The sequence below is a fragment of the Ahaetulla prasina genome, chromosome 3, assembly GCF_028640845.1.
Source record: "Ahaetulla prasina isolate Xishuangbanna chromosome 3, ASM2864084v1, whole genome shotgun sequence".
NCBI lineage: Eukaryota > Metazoa > Chordata > Lepidosauria > Squamata > Colubridae > Ahaetulla > Ahaetulla prasina.
The window spans coordinates 226975401-226996078 of NC_080541.1; the positions used below are offsets into that span (position 1 = coordinate 226975401).

General features: G+C 41.7%; 1 protein-coding gene across 3 annotated transcripts in view; it reads left to right on the plus strand.

Annotated features, from left to right (window-relative positions):
* LOC131195364 (tyrosine-protein phosphatase non-receptor type substrate 1-like) overlaps positions 1–6514 on the plus strand; it is a 45358-nt gene extending 38844 nt beyond the window's left edge. For all 3 annotated transcript variants that reach the window (XM_058177207.1, XM_058177206.1, XM_058177208.1), the window contains exons 3-4: positions 3555–3881; positions 5110–6514. In XM_058177207.1, the coding sequence (XP_058033190.1) occupies positions 3555–3881; positions 5110–5279 (497 nt within the window). In that variant the 3' untranslated portion in view covers positions 5280–6514. The remainder of the gene's footprint in view (positions 1–3554; positions 3882–5109) is intronic.
* Positions 6515–20678: the final 14164 nt, after the last annotated feature.

Here is a 20678-nt window from a genome sequence, read left to right on the forward strand (position 1 = left end):
TATCTCTCTGACCGGTCGCAGACGGTGTTGACGGGGGGGCAGAGGTCGTCCTCGAGGCGCCTCACTTGTGGGGTGCCCCAGGGGTCGATTCTCTCGCCTACCCTGTTCAACATCTATATGAAGCCGCTGGGTGAGGTCATCAGTGGTTTCGGGGTGAGTTATCATCTGTACGCTGATGATACTCAGCTGTACTTTTCCACCCCGGACCACCCCAACGAAGCGGTCGAAGTGCTGTCCCGGTGCCTGGAAGCTGTACGGGTCTGGATGGGGAGAAACAGACTCAAGCTCAATCCCTCCAAGACGGAGTGGCTGTGGATGCGGCACCCGGTACAGCCAGCTGCATCCGCAGCTGACTGTTGGGGGCGAGTTAGTGGCCCCAAAGGAGGTGGTTCGCAACTTGGGCGTCCTCCTGGATGGACGGCTGTCCTTTGATGAACATCTGGCGGCCGTCTCCAGGAGGGCCTTTTACCAAGTTCGCTTGGTCCGCCAGTTGCATCCCTTCCTTGACCGGGATGCCTTAAGCACGGTCACTCACGCTCTGGTTACATCTAGGTTGGATTACTGCAATGCTCTCTACATGGGGCTGCCCTTGAGGTGCACCCGGAGGCTACAGTTAGTCCAGAATGCGGCTGCGTGAGTGGTAACGGAGCCGCCATGGCTCCCACGTAACACCACTACTCCGTAGCCTGCACTGGCTTCCTGTGGTTTTCGGGTGCGCTTCAAGATTTTGGTTACCACCTTTAAAGCGCCCATGGCTTAGGACCCGGTACTTACGAGACCGCCTGCTGTTACCTTATGCCTCCCACCGACCAGACGCCTCACAGAGAGGGTCTCCTCAGGGTGCCGTCCGCCAAACAGTGTCGGCTGGCGGCCCCCAGGAGCAGGGCCTTCTCTGTGGGGGCACCGACGCTCTGGAACGAACTTCCCCCTGGCTTACATCAAGTGCCTGATCTTCGGACCTTCCGTCGTGAGCTCAAAACACACCTATTTATCCAAGCGGGACTGGCATAATAGTGTCAAATTTTAATTTGGGGTTTTATTAATATTTCTAAAATTTTAACACTAAATTTTAATATTCAGCCTTTTTGTAATTTGCTAGGTTTTAAATGTTTTAACTTGTATATATTTCGTGTTTTATCTTGGCTGTACACCGCCCTGAGTCCTTCGGGAGAAGGGCGGTATAAAAATTTAATAAGAATAATAAGAAAAGAAAAAAGAATTAACTTCTTTATATACACAATAATACATGAAGTAAGTTTACAATACCAACAGGAGATTCACAGTTTCATTTCAGCTCAGATCAGCAGACAAGTTCACACACACACACTGGTTTCAGGTTCTCTTTTCTCAGAACAGACTCAGAAGCTGCAGACTAAGACACGCCCTGGCTCCAGTGTGTTTAAGCTCCCAATTGGCTGACTTAGTTGCTATGACTATCCATTGTCTGACCTTGTTACCATGTCTTCCCAGTCATGAATATTCTGACATAGAAGAATGACATGTTTTAAGAAATATTTAAAAGGCAGAATATTATATTTCCCTGGATGATAAAAGAAGAAACATGTTTTAAAGACAGAAAGCAGCTCCCTGCCTCGAGCAGATATTTGGTGCCCATTAAGAAAGACTGGGCTAGCCTATCTACAAGACAAAAACTTCCATCCCCAGGGTGATGGGATTAAGATATGACCCTCCAAGACATAATAGGATTAACCCATCTAGCAGCAGAGTTTACCACAAGACACAGTCCCCTGGGGACATTGCATCCCCCAGCAAACTTCAAACAAACATGGGACTCAGACAACCCACAAACATAGCTATGACCCCCTACAACAGCCAATAGGATAAATGCCCTTGCACAGGAACAGGAAGCTCAAGTGCTAAGACCAAGAGAAAGTATAAATACCCCTCACTCTCAACTCTATGTGGTCAGCTGCCCAGAACCACCCGTGTGCTTCTGCTTCACCATTAAACCATCTTTCCAATCAGCCACCATGTTTCCAGTGTCTTTTTCTCGGCCTGGAGCTGAACCAGATGCCCCCCCACTCTCAAATGAGAAGCGTGTCCTGTGAAGAGAGTAAGAGTAAGGGGAGTTAATCCACAATTAACCACCCTCCTCTCCCCAGGGGGACCCTTTTGCTTCTCCGGGTACTGGAATTCCTTAATCAGCCTATCTGCTTTGACGTTCCAGCTCTCGATCCAGGTGGTTTCAGACAAAGGTGTCTGTAACATTACACAAGCACACAACATTACAAGAGCACACAATAGATTTAAGCTTAATGTGAACCGCTCCAATCTTGATTGCAGAAAATATGAGTTCAGTAACAGAGTTGTTAATGCCTGGAATGCACTACCTGGCTCTGTGGTCTCTTCCCAAAATCCTCAAAGCTTTAACCAAAAACTATCTATTGTTGACCTCACCCCATTCCTAAGAGGTCTGTAAGGGGCGTGCATAAGAGCACCAACATGCCTACTGTTCCTGTCCCAATGTCCCCTTTGATTGTATCCAATTCGCATAGGGTTTTTTTTTTATACTTATGCTTATATATATGCTTATATATCGCATAGTTATTTCATGCTTATGCTTACATATACTGTTGTGACAAATAATTAATTAAATAAATAAAATAAAATAAAGTATAAGGCATTATGTATAAGGTATTGCAATTGACCCCTATGTAATAATCTGGAGTCCAATATTTTCTTTACTTCATAATGAGTTTCCCCTTGTACTACAACTGGAAGCTGTCAAGCGGGCAGTTGAATGCAGTCTTCCACTCACCCCCCTCCCTAATCCTCATGCGGTACTAGGCTTCTCCTCAGTCCAGCTTGGTGAACACTTTGCCCTTCGACAGGTGGTTGAGCATGTCCTTCATAAGCAGGAGGGGGCAGGCCTGGATCCTGAAGGCACCAAGGTAATATGGCTCTCAGGCCTGACCAGAGGTCAGAGATTGACTGAACATTGGATGGGGTTCCTTATTCCTTTCCTTTTTAGGTAAAGGTAAAGGTTCCCCTCGCACATACGTGCTAGTCGTTCCCAACTCTAGGGGGTGGTGCTCATCTCTGTTTCAAAGCCGAAGAGCCAGCGCTGTCCAAAGACGTCTCCATGGTCATGTGGCCGGCATGACTCAATGCCAAAGGCGCACGGAACGCTGTTCCCTTCCCACCAAAGGTGGTCCCTATTTTTCTATTTGCATTTTTTTTAATGTGCTTTCGAACTGTTAGGTTGGCAGAAGCTGGGACAAATCACAAGAGCTCACCCCGTTACACGACAGTACTAGGGATTCGAACCGCTGAACTGCCGACCTTTTGATCGACAAGCTCAGCGTCTTAGCCACTAAGCCACCACATCCCTTTCCTTTTTCATAGAGTTCAATTCTGATCTTGGGTTTCCTGCCACCAAGCTCTGCCACCAAGCTCTACACCCAGGTTGTGTTCAGAGAACCTACTGGTTTCCTCAATGCCACAATCGGAGAGAAGAATCAGTTGGTCTTCTGCACACAGGAGCCATGAATCTGAAGCTCTTCTGATTCTTCTCTTTGGCTTTCTTTGCCCAGTTCCTCCCAAAATGCGTCTTGAGACCATTCCACCTTCCCCCGTCCAGCTGAATGCCTCACTGATGGTCACTTGCAACGCAGAAGGTTTTTATCCAGGTGATGCAAAGTTGGAGTTGTTGTCCGAGGATGCCCCAAACAGGAAAGGAATGGTTAGTCGGAGAATTTCAAATCCTGACGGGACATTTTCCCTCAAGAGCTACCTGGAGGTGACGGCCACCGAAGACAAGAACTCTTCCGCGTTCCTTTGCCAGGTCCTGCAGGATTTCGAGCCTCTGGCCAGTGAAATCGCCACTCTCTTCATTACAAGTCCGCTCAAAAAATCAGAAAGTAAGTGGGCGCTTTCCAAACTTTCCTTCTGAGGTTTTATTGACATACAACCTGCAAGGTTGTTGTTGTTATTGTTTCCAGATTTGTTTTACACGATACGAAATCAGGCATCAGTATAGGTCGTCCTCGACTGACGACCACCATTGAGCCCATATTTCCTCTTGTTACGTGAAACGTATGTTAAGTGAGTGTTGTTCCATTTTTACCACCTTTCTTGCCCCAGTCGTTCAGTGAATCGTTGTAGCTGGTTGTTCAGTGAATCGGGCTTCCCCATTGACTTCCCTGGCCAGGGGTTCACAAAAGGGCATCACGTGACCCCCAGGATCCTGCAAACCGTCATAAATACGAGTCAGTTGTCAAGCATCTGAATTTTGGTCCCGTGACCCTGGGGATTGATGCAACGGTTGTGTAAAAAAAAAGGCCACAAGTCAATTTTTTTAGAGCCCTTGTAACTTTGAACGGTCACTAAACAAACTGTTATAAGTCGAGGACTGCCTATACTTCCTGCTTCTGTGTAGTTCCCATTGTCTTTGTGATCCTTTCCACGCTAAAAGCTGAGCTGATTTCCAAGGAGTTTTTCTCTTGTAAACATATAAAGAATGGTTGCAGGAATTGGGTAAGTCTAGTGAATAGAAGGACTAGACTATTTATTTTTATTTATTTTATTTATTTATTTTATTTTGTCACAACAATATATGTAGGAATCATACAAAAGATTATATAGTATATAAACATATATGGGTAAATATAAGGAGGTATAAGCATATATATAGAAAGAAGAAAAGAAAAACAATAGGACAGGAACGGTAGGCACGTTTGTGCGCTTATGCAGGCCCCTTATGGTCCTCTTAGGAATGGGGTGACTAGGGTGTCATGATAGCAGTGTTCCAATATCTCAGGGGCTGCCCCAAAGAAGAGGGGGTCAAACTATTCTCCAAAGCACCTGAAGGCAGGACAAGAAGCAACAGATGGAAACTAATCAAGGAGAGAAGCAACCTGGAATTAAGGAGAAACTTCCTGATAATGAGGATAATTAACCAGTGGAACAGCTTGCCACCAGAAGTGGTGGGTGCTCCATCACTGAAGGTTTTGCAGAAGTGATTGGACAACCACTGATCTGAAATGGTATATGATCTCCTGCTTGAGCAGAGGGCTGGACTAGAGGACCTCCAAGGTCCCTTCCAATTCTGTTATTCTGTTTTGTTAATCCACTGTCTTTTCTCCACAGACTCTCAGCAACAATCCCTCCTTGTTCTCTGCATCGCACTTTTCCTGAGCAAAGGAGCCGCCGTTCTTTTCGTCTCTTGTCTCTTCCTAGGAAAAGCGTGCGGATTAAAGAGGAGAAAATCTCCTTCCGGAACATTCCAGGAAGTGAGGCAGTCTGGAACATCAAGTTAAGGACTCCTGTTATTCATAGATTTTCAGATTGAGAAAGGATCCGATTAAGATATCAATAATAATAATAATAATAATAATAATAATAATAATAACAACAACAACAACAACAACAACAACAACAACAACAACAATAATAATAATAATAATAATAATAATAATAATAATAATAATAATAATATAAAAATAATATAAAAATAATAAACATGTAACAGTGATACCATGTCCAAGAATTTTATAAGATACATCAACAAATTGCAGCTTCCTGCAATAACACCAGCAGGGCCGCGGTGTGGCTCAGGCTGTAAGAAGCCTGTTATTAAAAAAAACACAGCTGCCTGCAATTACTGCAGGTTCTAGTCCCACCAGGCCCAAGGTTGACTCAGCCTTCCATCCTTTATAAGGTAGGTAAAATGAGGACCCAGATTGTTGGGGGGGCAATAAGTTGACTTTGTAAATATACAAATAGAATGAGACTATTGCCATACACACTGTAAGCCGCCCTGAGTCTTCGGAGAAGGGCGGGATATAAATGTAAATAAAATAAAATAAATAAATAAATAAAATAAACTGCAAAAAACTGTGCTACTTGCAACATCGTACATCTTAAGAAGGTCCTTGGTTGATACCCTAGGACGCTGGCAGCAACCCGTATCAACCATTAGCACAAGCCAATGGTATTTGTGATGTATTTTTGAATGTTCAGTTGACTGAGTTTCATTTTTAATGAATAAAGTAAATAATAATAATAATGAGAAGAAGAAGAAAAAGGAGGAGGAGGAGGAGGAGGAGGAGGAGGAGGAGGAGGAAGAGAAGAAGAAGAAGAAGAAGAAGAAGAAGAAGAAGAAGAAGAAGAAGAAGAAGAAGAAGAAGAAAAAGAAGAAGAAGAAGCTTGTATAATGAGCACTTCATTCTCCCAAATGTTCTAAGCCTATAAAACCAATACAGAGATTTTTTTTAAAAAAAAGAACCTTGAAAACTGAAAGTAATTGTTGTTGTTTTTTGTTGTTGTAAAAGATTTTTGTTGTAAAAGATTAGGAAGGAAAGGTGACAAATATTTGCTTACAGAAGCGATAAAGGAGCAAATGTAAAAACCATAGAATTTGGGGGTGCAGATATGATTTTGAACTATGAAGAAGCAACAAAACACCAAATGTCCATGTTCTATACTTGTGTGTCCACCATTTACAGAGTCAAAGATTATTTGCCAGGAATTCTATCACTCAATAAATTTATGTTATGGGTACAAAGAAAGAGACAGTGTTTTTTTCATGGTTCTTTACTTAATTAATTGAATTAATTGCCCACCTCGTACTGCTTTCATGACTCTCTGAGAAAGGAATGTTATTTTGACTACATATCACCCATACGCTATGCCAGGGGTCTCCAATCTTGGCAACTTGAAGCCTGGAGGATTTCAACTCCCAGAATTCTGGGAGTTGAAGTCTTCCAGGCTTCAAATTGCCAAGGTTGGAGACCCCTGCTCTATGCAATCCCCCCTCCCATTTCCCCACAGTAGAAAATGTGGCAGGCCTGAAGGCCCAAATGTAAAAGATGGCTTCCAGGCCTGATATTGTGGGAGCTTCATCACCAGAGGTTTTAAAGAAGAGACTGGACAGTCACCTGTCTGAAATGGTATAGGGTATCCTGCTTGAGCAGGGGGTTGGCCTAGAAGGCCTCCAAGGTCCCTTCCAGCTCTATTCTGATTGATTGATCAATCCTACATCTTCCCCTGATACTTCAAGGAGAGTTTGGAACCACCACAGAAGTTCCTTGTCTCATAGTTCCAATAGGGCCCCATCATCTAGTTAAATTACATAATCGCATATCTCTCTTCTCTATTTTATTCTGCCGGAAACTGATAAATCTCCTTGACAAGTTTCCTTATCAATCTTTACTTAAATTTTTGCTGCCACCATCTAAATTGCTTAACGTCTTGCCCTGAACCTCACCTTTCCGGTTTGCTTCTACTAACCATATCTGATAATTCAGACACTGCCCCAAAATTATATATTGTGGGACTTCTTCTATTAATTTAGTAATTGACAGGAAATATTTTAGTCCTTGGCTCCCTCTTACGGTCATACAGCATTACTACAGTGGGGTGGTAGGTGTTTGTTTTTTTGCATAAATATTATTTTGCAAAATTTAGTTTAAGATTAATTAAATAATAAAACCTATGCAGTGGCCATGAGATTTAAAGAAAGAAAAGGATGAAGAGAAATAGATCTACAGGGTCTCCTGCTTGAGCAGGGGTTTGGATTAGAAGACCTCCAAGGCAGTGGTGGGTTACACTTAACTTCGCTACCGGTTCGCAAATGTGCCCCCGTATAGATAGATAGATAGATAGATAGATAGATAGATAGATAGATAGATAGATAGATAATAGATAGATAGGTGTAGGTGTAGGTATAGATAGATAGGTAGATAGATAGATAGATAGATAGATAGATAGATAGATAGATAGATAGATAGATAGATAGATAGATAGATAGATAGATGATAGATAGATAGATAGATAGATAGATAGATAGATAGATAGATAGATAGATAGATAGATAGATAGATAGATAGATAGATAGGCAGGCAGGCAGATAGATAGATAGACAGATGATAGATAGATAGATGATAGATAGATAGATAGATAGATAGATAGATAGATAGATAGATAGATAGATAGATAGATAGATAGATAGATAGATAGATAGATAGATAGATAGATAGATAGATAGATAGATAGATAATAGATAGGCAGGCAGGCAGGCAGATAGATAGACAGATAGATAATAGATAGATAATAAGATAGATAGATAGATAGATAGATAGATAGATAGATAGATAGATAGATAGATAGATAGATAGATAGATAGATAGATTGATTGATATAGATAGATAGAGAGAGAGAGATATATATATTTAGATAGATGATAGATAGATAGATAGATAGATAGATAGATAGATAGATAGATAGATATGGTAGGTAGATGGTAGATGATAGATAGAGAGATAGATAGATAGATAGATAGATAGATAGATAGATAGATAGATAGATAGATAGATAGATAGATAGATAGATAGATAGATAGATAGATAGATAGATAGATAGATAGATAGATAGATAGATAGGTGTAGGTGTAGGTATAGATAGATAGATAGATAGATAGATAGATAGATAGATAGATAGATAGATAGATAGATAGATAGATAATAGATAGATAGATAGATAGATAGATAGATAGATAGATAGATAGATAGATAGATAGATAGATAGATAGATAGATAGATAGATAGATAGATAGATAGACAGACACATACAGATTATATAACCAGTAAAATTTGTTGTGACTTTAAATTCCCTGAGTCCGGTTTCTTCCAAGAACCTGTCGTGTCTCAGTGTTTGGTTGAAAGTGACTTGAGTGTGGCAATTTCCCAGGGCTTTGAATGTCTGAATGAGTAACCATAAGGCAAATTAGCAAGCACTTCTTAACCTCCTTGCCTTGTGAATAGAGATAGAGAATGCGTGTGGTTGTGTGTGTGTGTGTGTGTGTGTGTGTGTCTTTTTCAACAACTAAAAGGAGAACCAAAGAAGAAAAGGAGCAACAAGCTGTGTTTTAACTGGTGGTGTGTGTGCGAGTGTGTTTGTGTGTGTGTGAGAGAGAGAGAGAGAGAGAGAGAGAGAGAGAGAGAAATCGTGTGAACAAACGGAAGAGCTAAGATGTTCTTTGAAAGCTGTGGTTAAATTTGTATTTTCTCTATGCATGTTTGATGATTGGGCAGTTTAGATTACATACCAATCCCATCTGACAGTGTTCACATGGATGATGGTCGCAATGGGACTTTTCGGTTCGAACCCTTGGCCCTGCCTGTTTCTACCTCCAGGGTTTCTCCTCCAAGGTTTGGCCTCAGCTGGCCCTCCCCCATCTTTTTGTCCTGGCACATGGGCCATGGCCCCTCCATCCCAGTTCTTTCGCTGCGGCCCATTTGTTGAGGTATTTATTTATTTTATTTATTTTATTAGATTTTTATACTGCCCTTCTCCCGAAGGACTCCAGATAATACAGCCAGATAATAAAAAACCCACAATATACACATTAAAACAGAAACTTAAAAACCAAGCATATTACAAAGATGGCCGAAATTTAAAAATTTAAAACCCTAAAATAATAACCCCAATTAAAATTTAATAAAACTTTTAAGCCAGTCCCGCTTGAATAAATAAATACATTTTCAGCTCACGGCGAAAAGTCTGAAGATCAGGCACTTGGCGTAAACCAGGGGGAAGTTCGTTCCAAAGCGTAGGAGCTCCAACAGAGAAGGCCCTACCCCTGGGGGCCGCCAACTGACATTGTTTGGCGGACGACACCCTGAGAAGACCCTCTCTGTGTGAGCGTACGGGTCGGTGGGAGGCATAATTGCCTTACATACTGTAAGCCGCCCTGAGTCTTCGGAGAAGGGCGGGATATAAATGTAAACAATAAATAAACAATAAGGTAACAGCAGGCGGTCCCGTAAGTACCCGGGCCCTAAGCCATGGAGCGCTTTAAAGGTAGTAACCAAGATCTTAAAGCGCACCTGAAAGACCACAGGAAGCCAGTGCAGACTGCACAGGAGTGGTGTTACATGGGAGCAATGAGTGGCTCCCATAATTACCCGCGCAGCTGCATTCTGGACTAGCTGCAGTCTCCGGGTGCACTTCAAGGGCAGCCCCATGTAGAGAGCATTGCAATAATAAGGTACAGTTTGCGTCGGGCATTTGGGCGCCCAGGAAGTTTGTAGCCGGCCAATCGGTGCAGGGGCTTGTGGGCTTTGGGCGAGGTGCTGCGCTTGTTAGGAGAAGGAAGGGAAGGAAGTGGAAGAGCAGTGGTGGCTTAAGCACAGCTGCAGTTCAGAGGGAGGCTCCGGAGCGCTGCCCTCCTTTCTCCAGGGCATATGCACCCAGCCTCGAAAACGTGGATAAATAGGACAGCATTGCATCCAGGTGGGTGGGCGGTAGCAAGCCCACCCACAGTTGCCGTTACCGGTTTGCCCAAACCGGTCCGAATTGGCTGAATACCACCTCGGAAACTATGACAAGGGAGATAATGGAACTGATGCATGACACAGATGCAAAACCAGGAAGTCCCCAGCCAATGATAATGAAAAATGAACAAAAAATTCAGACAATAGAGGAGAATTCAGAAGGACCAGAGGAAAAGAATAGAGGAGATAAATCAACAAATAACACAAGGAGATAAAGATACAAAAGAAAGAGTAAAAATAAATCGTGAAATAGAGCAGGAAGATCATTTCTCAAGAGGTCAAAAGGTAGAAGAGAGCAAGGAGAAAGAACTCTGAGAAGGGACGAAAGAGTTATTGATGGGTATTTTAGAGAGTAGAGAATGAGAGGCAGATGTGATTAGACTAATCGTAAATAATCATAATTAGACTCGAAATCCTAGACTTAGAAAACTTGGAACTCCGTCGCCTTCAGCAAGACCTAAGCTTAACTCATAGAATCATCTATTGCAATGTCCTTCCTGTCAAAGACTACTTCAGCTTTAATTGCAATAATACAAGAGCAACCAATAGATTTAAACTTAATGTTAACCGCTTTAATCTAGATTGCAGAAAATATGACTTCTGCAACAGAATCATCAGTGCTTGGAACACTTTACCTGACTCTGTGGTCTCTTCCAGTGGTGGGATTCAGCCAGTTCGCAACACTTCGGGAGAACCGGTTGTTAACTTTCTGAGCAGTTTGGTGAACTGGTTGTTGGAAGAAATCGTTAGGGCAGAAAACCGGTTGTTAAATTATTTGAATCCCACCACTGGTCTCTTCCCATAATCCCAAAAGCTTTAACCAAAAACTTTCTAATATTGACCTCACCCCATTCCTAAGAGGACCATAAGGGCACAAATGTGCCTACCGTTCCTGTCCTATTGTTTTTTCTTTCTTCTTCTTCTTATATATATATATATATATATATATATATATATATATATATATATATATATATATATATATATATATATATATATATATATATATGCTTATACCTCCTAATATTTACTTATATATATGTTTATATACTATATAATCTTTTGTATGATACCTATATATATTGTTGTGACAAAATAAATAAATAAAAATAAAATAAATAAATAATGTAGAGGGATACAAAATCCCAAGGGAGGAGGACGAGAGATTGATCACAAAATTAAAAATAAGAGTTGAAATACTAAAAAGGGCAAGAGATGATGGATAAACACAAAATACATTTTAATATGATCGTTTAGATTAGAAAATAGAGCTAGAAATTAGAAATTGGGAAAATGTTATTATGCATACTGTCACATCATATGAGCCACTATAATTATTATGTATATGTAAATGTTAGAAATTGAAAGACTACTATCATGTATGCTGAAATAGTAAAGGGTAAGAGATGATGGATAGATGCATAATACTTTTTTTTTTTAGTAAAAAAGTTTTATTTCCATTTTCCAACAACCTATTCAATATACAGTCTCTTATTCAACATTAGTCATTAACTTTCATTTGTTACTTATTCGGACCTGCCCAGTTACCACTTCCTTCCTTAACAAACCTTTCCTCCTCCCTTCTCTACTTTCTTCTACTTTCTTCATCCTTCCTCTCCTTCGCTTTTCTACATCCTCTCCTCCTTCCCTACTCTTCTCTTCCACCCTTTCTAACCCTCTCTCTTTCCCTTTCTTCTTCCTCTCCTTTCCCCCTTTTCTACCTCTCTTTCCTACCTACTTTCTTCCTTCACTCTCTCCTCTCCCTTTCCATTCCCTTCTGAAATGGCAGCTGAGCAGCCCCGATTTCATTTCAAATTATTTCTATTTCTTAATTAGATATCTTCAATCATTCCTTTACATTGATCCTTCATCTCCCCCCCTCTCCCCCCTTCCCCTCCCTCCCCCCTTCTACCCCCCGAGACTTCCCAGTAAAGGGTAAGAGATGAATACTAGATGCATAATTGGGAATTATTGCATTAGGGGTTAAAAGAAAGGTAGAAAGTAGAAATTGGGAAAACATTACTACGTGCAGTGCTACAAAAAAAAATACAGTATTATAATTACAATGTCAGTGGTTCCCAACGTGAGGCCCACGCCCCACAAGGGGGCAATTTGATTTTTAATGGAGGGGCCATTCGAAAATGAGCTATGAACTGCATTTTTGAAAGCCCGCTAATTGTTCTTATATATTTGTGATGAAACAGCTGTGTTTCATTTACCTATTGTTGTCTTTGTTAAAGTGTATTTGCTAGGCGCAGCGTTTCTCAACCTGTGGGTCGGGACCCCGTTGGGGGCCGAATGACGATTTGCCAGGGGTCGCCTAAGACCATCGGAAATATGGGAAGTATACTTGCGAGTCGAAGAATTGCGCTCCAATGGTTGACTCCACAAGCCAGCTGCAATCACTCCCAATCACTAGCCTAATCTGGCTTCAGGCGCGATGAATTAAAAAAGAGAGAAATCTTTGCTCTGATGTCTCCCTCTCAAGCCAGCTGCAATCACTCCCAATCACTAGCCTAATCTGGCTTCAGGCGCCATAAACTTAATAGGGGAGGAGTCTCCGCTTTAATGCCTCCGTCCTCAAGGCAATCGCAAGCAGTTCAGATCGCTAGCCAAGACGGCTTCAGGCACGATAAATTCAAAACGAAAATAATTTTACGGTTGGGGTCGCCACATCGTGGGGAATTGTATTAAAGGGGTCGCCACATCGTGGGGAATTGTATTAAAGGAGTCGCAGCACTATAAAGGTTGAGAACCAATGTGCTAGGGTCAGGTCTGAAAAGGATTTCCCAGCTGGAGGGGAGGAGAGAGCAACTACCAGCCAATCAGATGTGTTCCCACATCTGGAAACATGGGACTGGCGGAGTTTCTCTCTCTCTCTCTCTCTCTCTCTTTCCTGTGGGTTTTGTTGCTGGGTAGTTGCTGGGAGAGCTGCTCTGTGGGGAGACAGAGTGGATGGTTGCTGAGAGAAGCCCAGCAGTGAGGATACAGAACCAGGACCCAGGTTTAAGTAAGAAATCCTCCACTCCTCCGCTCGCAAGAAAATACCTTATGCCACCAGACTTGAAATTCTGGGTTTAGAAAATTTAGAACTACGCCCCCTTCGATATGACCTGAGCATAGCTCATAAAATCATCGGCTACAATGTCCTACCTGAAAATTTCTACTTCAGCTTCAAACCACAACAGTACATAAGCGCACAATGGATTCAAACTTAAAGTGAACCGCTCCAATCTCGATTGCAGAAAATATGAATTCAGTAACAGAGTTGTCAATGCCTGGATTACACTACCAGACTCCGTGGTCTCATCCCAAAATCCCCAAAACTTTAACCTTAGACTGTCTACTGTTGACCTCACCCCATTCCTAAGAGGTCTGTAAGGGGTGTGCATAAGAGCACCAGCGTGCCTACCATCCCTATCCTAATGTTCCCTTTAGTTGTATTCATTTTATGTTTTTTTTTTTAATTGTTAGATTTACAGTTATTTTTAGTCTGTGTTTTCCCAGGCTGTGTTTTACAACAGTGGTCACCAACCAGTGGTTATTTCCATTTTTTAAAAAGCCAACACAGTTCTGGGCTGCATAAACAGAGGGATAGAATCAAGATCACGTGAAGTGCTAGTACCACTTTATAATGCCTTGGTAAGGCCACACTTGGAATATTGCATCCAGTTTTGGTCGCCACGATGTAAAAAAGATGTTGAGACTCTAGAAAGAGTGCAGAGAAGAGCAACAAAGATGATTAGGGGACTGGAGGATAAAACATATGAAGAACGGTTGCAGGAACTGGGCATGTCTAGTTTAACAAAAAGAAGGACTAGGGGAGACATGATAGCTGTGTTCCAATATCTCAGGGGCTGCCACAAAGAAGAGGGAGTCGGGCTGTTCTCCAAAGCACCTGAGGGTAGAACAAGAAGCAATGGGTGGAAACTGATCAAAGAAAGAAGCAACTTAGAACTAAGGAGAAATTTCCTGACAGTTAGAACAATTAATAAGTGGAACGACTTGCCTTCAGAAGTTGTGAACGCTCCAACACTGGAAATTTTTAAGAAAATGTTGGATAACCATCTGACTGAGATGGTGTAGGGTTTCCTGCCTGGGCAGGGGGTTGGACTAGAAGGCCTCCAAGGTCCCTTCCAGCTCTGATGTTATGTTATGTTATGTTAAATACTATTTATCTTTTTTAAAAATTCATATTAGTGGTCTCGGGATTTAAAATTATGAATTTAGTGGTCCCTGAGGTCCGAAAGGTTGGTGACCCCTGTTTTACAAGACTTTTCCTCTCAGAGCAATCTGGGGCTGGGCCACGCATGCGTAGACTTTGCCAGGCCTGTGTGATTCACCTCCACCCACTGAATTACCAAAGCATTTCCCCCTTAAGCTGCAGGTTCAAACCGAGCGGGCGCGTAGGGCAGCGGTGAAATTCTCTGAAATCTGCTACCGGTTCTATGAATCTGCTACTGAGCTCACGCTTCGTCTGAGGCGCACTCGCGCAGCACTAAAAAAGGAACATTTTGAAGCCTTCCGAGTCTGCAAAGGTGTTGTGACTTGTCCTCCCTCCTCTCCTCAGCCGGGCCCCTCCCGTCTCCAACCGGGCCTTTTATCAGACTCCGAGTCTGATAATGAAGATGAATGGCCTGTCATGACTCCAGCCCCCGGCCCTGGCCCCATGCCCAGAGAGGATTCAAGGAGTGAAAGGAGAAGCCCAATAAATCTAGGGGCTAGGAAGTGGCTCAACAGGCTAATGCAGCCTGTTATTAACACACAGCTGCCTGCAATTACAATTACTGCAGGCTCGAGTCCCACCAGGCCCAAGGTTGACTCAGCCTTCCATCCTACCTTATAAGGTAGGTAAAATGAGGACCCAGATTGTTGGGGGGGCAATACAAGTTGACTTTGTATATAATATACAAATGGATGAAACTATTGCCTTACATAATGTAAGCCGCCCTGAGTCTTCGAAAAAGGGCGGGATATAAATTCAAATTAAGAAAAAAAAAAAACTCACTCATACAGCGTGTGTTCCTTTGGCTCAGCCTTCAGAGCAGGAAGCCAGCCAGGTGCTGGAATTACCCGGGCCTACTCCCTCTGACCCCTCCCTTTCCCAGACGCTGACAGCAGATCCAGCTGAAGACAATTCAGGGTAGGTGGACCCTCGCTTCCGGAGATCTGAGAGGCGATGCCAGCAGAAGGAAGGGTGGGGCAGGCCTGGATAAATGCTGAGTCATGGAGCCATACCCCACAGCCTATATAAAGGACCTGCTTTTGGCATTCCAACCTTGAGTCAAGCAAAGTCTTATCTAGTTTGCTGATATCGGACTCTATCGCTGAAGTCACAACTTGGACTCCTGCCTGCCCTGATAAAGGAACTTGGCAAGCTGCAGAGGCTTCATTGCCAAATTTGTTACGGACTTCCTTGACTCATTCGTCGGAGTGGGAGTGGGACATGACAAAAGGTAAGTAGAACAGCAAGGGGAGGGGAAATCCACTGTGCCATGCAATTTACATTAGTTAGAAAGCAGGAAATCCGACTATTCTAGCTAATATAAATCGCATGTCACAGCTGATCATTGCCAGTTGATCGTTGGAAATACCAGTTTGCCCGAACTGGTTGCATTTTTTTTTTCATAAAAAAGTTTTATTTTTACAATCATATCAAACAGCTCATCCAATGTACAGTTATATACAATTAGTCGGGCTTGCCCAGTCACCACCCCCCTTTTTAACACTCTTCCCTCTTCTACCTTCTTCTACTTTCCAGACCTTCGTCTCCTTCTCTTATCTACATCCTCTCCTCCCTCCACCCTACACCTTCCTTCTCCCTCTTCTACCCCTCTTGCTTCCTCTTCTCCTCTTTCCTACCTCCTACTCTCTCCTCTTTTCTCCCTCCCCATCGTTCTAAAATGGTAACTGGGCAGACCCGACCCTACATTAATTATATTTATACATCTTCAATAATCCCTGTACATTAACCATCACTCCATCCTTTACCCTCAACCCCCCAATTCCCCTCCCCCTTACCCCCCACCCCGACTTCCCAGAACAAAATGCAGGGTATCAAAACTAACAATCATAATCCAAAATAATTCCTAAATTATAATCTCTAGTCACCCCACACATAATCACACTCTCAATTCCCCTCTCCTTCAAAAATATATCTAATACAAAATATTTCCTAAATTTACTCATATGCTATTCGATATTTTTTTATCTGATACTTATTTTGAATATAATCAATCCACATTTTCCATTCTAAAATATATTTTTCTTGTGTATAGTCTTTCAAGTAAGCACTGGTTGCATTTTTTACTACCGGTTCGGGAGAACTGGTCCGAACCGGTAGCATGTCATCCCTGGATTGGTGGGGGGGGGGGTCATAGGTTACAACCCCCCTTTCGTTCATAACAATTTTATAATTCATAAATTAAGAATGTTTCTTAAAAAATAATTCCCTCTTTCTGCTCCTTTTTAATAGTTATTTATTTTTAATAATTTGCATCGTTTCATAAGTTTTTCTCACATTTATTTCTTTTAGCCACAAACCCTATGCATAAAATGAATAGTGCAAAGCAAGAAAAAAGTTCATCCATATTCACAAGAGGAGGAGAAGTTTGAAAAGGAGAAGTTTGAAAAAAAGATCAACAATAAAGTCTCCGTTCACTGCATAAAGTGAACTGTCAGTCACACTCTTGAGACTAGTTATGAAATTTCTTTACTCATTGCTAAATCTGGGGGAAAAAATCATACTATAGGCGAGGATTTAATATTAAACCATCAATATCAGTTCTGGAAAAAGATGACAATGATGCGAAAGCCATGCCACTCACTAACAATACTGCTAGCAGAAGAAAAGATGAAATGAGTGAAGGTATTGAAACACAAATCGTTGAAAAGCTGAAATCAAGAAAATTCTCAGCACAAACGAATGAATCAACTCTGAGAGACAATGAGGCCACACGGCTAACTAATGCAAGAATAGAATCGATGTTGTGACCAAGGCCCAAGTAGTGATTACTGAACACAATTCGGTCCTCGACAAACTTATTTTATTAAAACAGCTGAGAATTCTTTCACTCTCAGCTTCGTCCAAAACAAAATTCTTAATAATTCTTTAATAATTCTTTAACTGTGCAGGACTGAGCTAGATTTTAAATTATCGGTTTTAAATTGGGTTTTATTCTATATTTTTAATTCTAAATTAACGGGCTTTTTAGAATAAGTTTTTTAATTGTTTTTTATATTGTATTTATGTGTTTTTAAATGCCTGTACACCGCCCTGAGTCCTTCGGGAGATAGGGCGGTATATAAATTTGATTAAATAAATAAATAAATAAAAATAACTAGTCCCATCAGCCTTATCACCAACCTTTGATGTCTTTGGCAACCTGCCAAAGGCTTTTCTTGGTAAAACCCTCACAAAGTTCAAGAGACACTGATAAGTAGCAATGGAATCAATGTTGCTTTTCCACAAAGAACCCAATGGCTCGTTGCTGCTCTTTTAAGCCTTATGGGAGTGGCCAATCATCTTCCGGCCTTACTCCCGAGTTGTCCTTTTTTCTTCAGCTGCTCTTGCCTTCTGGCTGCTCTTCGCATATGTGCACTAGGAACAGGCTCCTCCCGTTCCTCTGCCTCTCTGCTGTCTGCCTCTGGAGGCTCCGAAGTCCACTCATCGCTCCCAGATGGCCCTGGCCCCATCTCTGCCTCCGATGCAGAGCCCTCGTCTGGGCCTTCCCCTGACTCCAGGACTGACCCATTGTCCTCCCCAGCCTCCTCACTCTCTGACTCTGCTGCCAGGTCCTCAGGCTGCTGGTGGACCACAAAAATAGAATAGAATAGAATTTTTTATTGGCCAAGTGTGATTGGACATACAAGGAATTTGTCTTTGGTGCATACTCTCTCAGTATACATAAAAGAAAACATACATTCATCAGGAATCATAAGGTACAACACTTAATGATAGTCATAGGGTACAAATAAGCAATCAGGAAACAATCAATATCAATATACGTTGTAAGGATACAAACAAAAAATTTACAGTAATACGGCCATAAGTGGAAGGAGATGGGGTATGGGAATGATGGGTTATGGGAAAGATTAATACTACTGCAGACTTAGTAAATAGTTTGACAGTGTTGAGGGAATTATTTGTTAAGCAGAGTGATGGCATTCGGGGGGAAAACTATTCTTATGTCTAGTTGTTCTGGTGTGCAGTGCTCTATAGTATCGTTTTGAGGATAGGAGTTGAAACAGTTTATGTCCAGGATGTGAGTGGTCTGCAAATATTTTCACAGTCCTCTTTTGACTATAAAGTTAAAGGTAAAGGTTCCCCTCGCACATACGTACTAGTCGTTCCCGACTCTAGGGGGCGGTGCTCATCTCCATTTCAAAGCTGAAAAGCCAGCGTTGTCTGAAGACGTCTCCGTGGTCATGAGGCTGGCATGACTCAACGCCAAACGCTGTTCCCTCCCACCAAAGGTGGTCCCTATTTTTCTACTTGCATTATTTTTTTACGTGCACTAGGGATTTACGTGCACTAGGGATTCAAACCGCTGAACTGCCAACCTTTCGATCGACAAGCTCAGCGTTTTAGCCACTGAGCCACCACGTCCCATCTTTTTGACTATAGATATATTGATAAAGGTGAATTTGCTGAAGAGATGTTATGATGGTGCGTGCGCCTGTTATGATGGGCAAGAAAAATGGCTGCTTAAAATGGATGAAAGATGAGAATCCAGAAATGCTTCTTGAGCACTGTGAAAGCACATAGAAAGAACTTAGTGTCCAAAAATATTTCTCCTGTTTTTAAGGAATTTTTTAATAAAATCAGTTATAAAATGTTTCAAGAAGAGCCGTGGTGGTGCAGTGGTTAGAGTGCAGTACGGCAGGCTCCTTCTGCTGACAGCTAGCTGCTTGCAATTTGGCAGTTCGATTCTCACCAGGCTCAAGGTTGACTCAGCCTTCCATCCTTCCAAGGTGGGTAAAATGAGGACCAGGACTGTTGGGGGCAAGAGGCTGACTCTGTAAACAGTTTAGAGAGGGCTGGAAAGCACTATGAAGTGGTCAGTGGTGGGATTCAAGTAATTTAACAACCGGTTCTCTGCCCTAATGATTTCTTCTAACAACCAGTTTACCAAACTGCTCAGAAAGTTAACAACCAGTTCTCCCGAAGTGGTGCGAACTGGCTGAATCCCACCACTGGAAGTGGTATATAAATCTAAGTGCTATTGCTATTACTATCAATGCTATCAAAGCTAGGGCCAGATGTGTGCGTCTCTTCAAGAAATTTTGTGAAGATAAAAATGCAGACCTACAAGTCCTTCACACTGACCTGAGGTGGCTCTCAAAGGGAAATTGTTTGAAAAGATTCATGGAACTATTTGATGTTCTTAATGTTTTTTTTTTAATTTGCATTTATATCCCGCCCTTCTCCGAAGACTCAGGGCGGCTTACACAGTGTTAAGCAATAGTCTTCATCCATTTGTATAATTATATACAAAGTCAACTTTTATTGCCCCCAACAATCTGGGTCCTCATTTTTTAAAGTGACAAGCCTTAAATGAGGCACCTGCTAACTGTTGATGGTAAAGCATTCGTGAGTTATTTAGCAGATACCTTTCAAAAAGTGGATACGTTGAATAAACAACTTCAAGGAACAAATAAAACTCCTGTGGATACAAAGGCGAAGATATTTGGCTTCATTACATTTATAGAGTTATGTCAAAAACGTATTTCGGACCAAAAAATTTGATGTGTTTCATCGGCTAAAAAAAAGCCAAACAAAGTTTTTAAGAAGATGTTGGATAACCATTTGTCTGAAGTGGTGTAAGGTTTCTTGCCTAAGCAGGGGGTTGGACTAGAAGACCTCCAAGGTCCCTTCCAACTCTGCTATTCTATTCTATTCTATTCTCCACTCCCTTCCTCTATTCTATTCTATTCTATTCTATTCTATTCTATTCTATTCTATTCTATTCTATTCTATTCAATAGCATTATTATTGTTATTAGTATTTGGTATAAAGTAAATTAACCCAGACAATGTACTAAATACTTATATATGTTAAAGAAAAAACTATAAATAAAAGTGTATATATATAATAAAGAAAGAAGCAACAGAAATGCGATCTAACATCCAAAGCCTCAGTGATCCATTGGGTTCAGGATGTAACCAAAGCTTAAACAAGAAGGACCTTGCAGTAAAGTCTAATTTTCTAACTTTTGGGATAACAGGAAGGTTAGTTGTTGAATATTGCTGATGTAGAGATGTTTTTTTATTGCTGCTGAGTAAACAAGCAGAACTTCTCTGACTTCATTGACTGGATGCCGTCACTTATGAGAAATTCAAACTTGAGACGTCAGTCCAACTTTACGGAAAGGAAATGGGGGT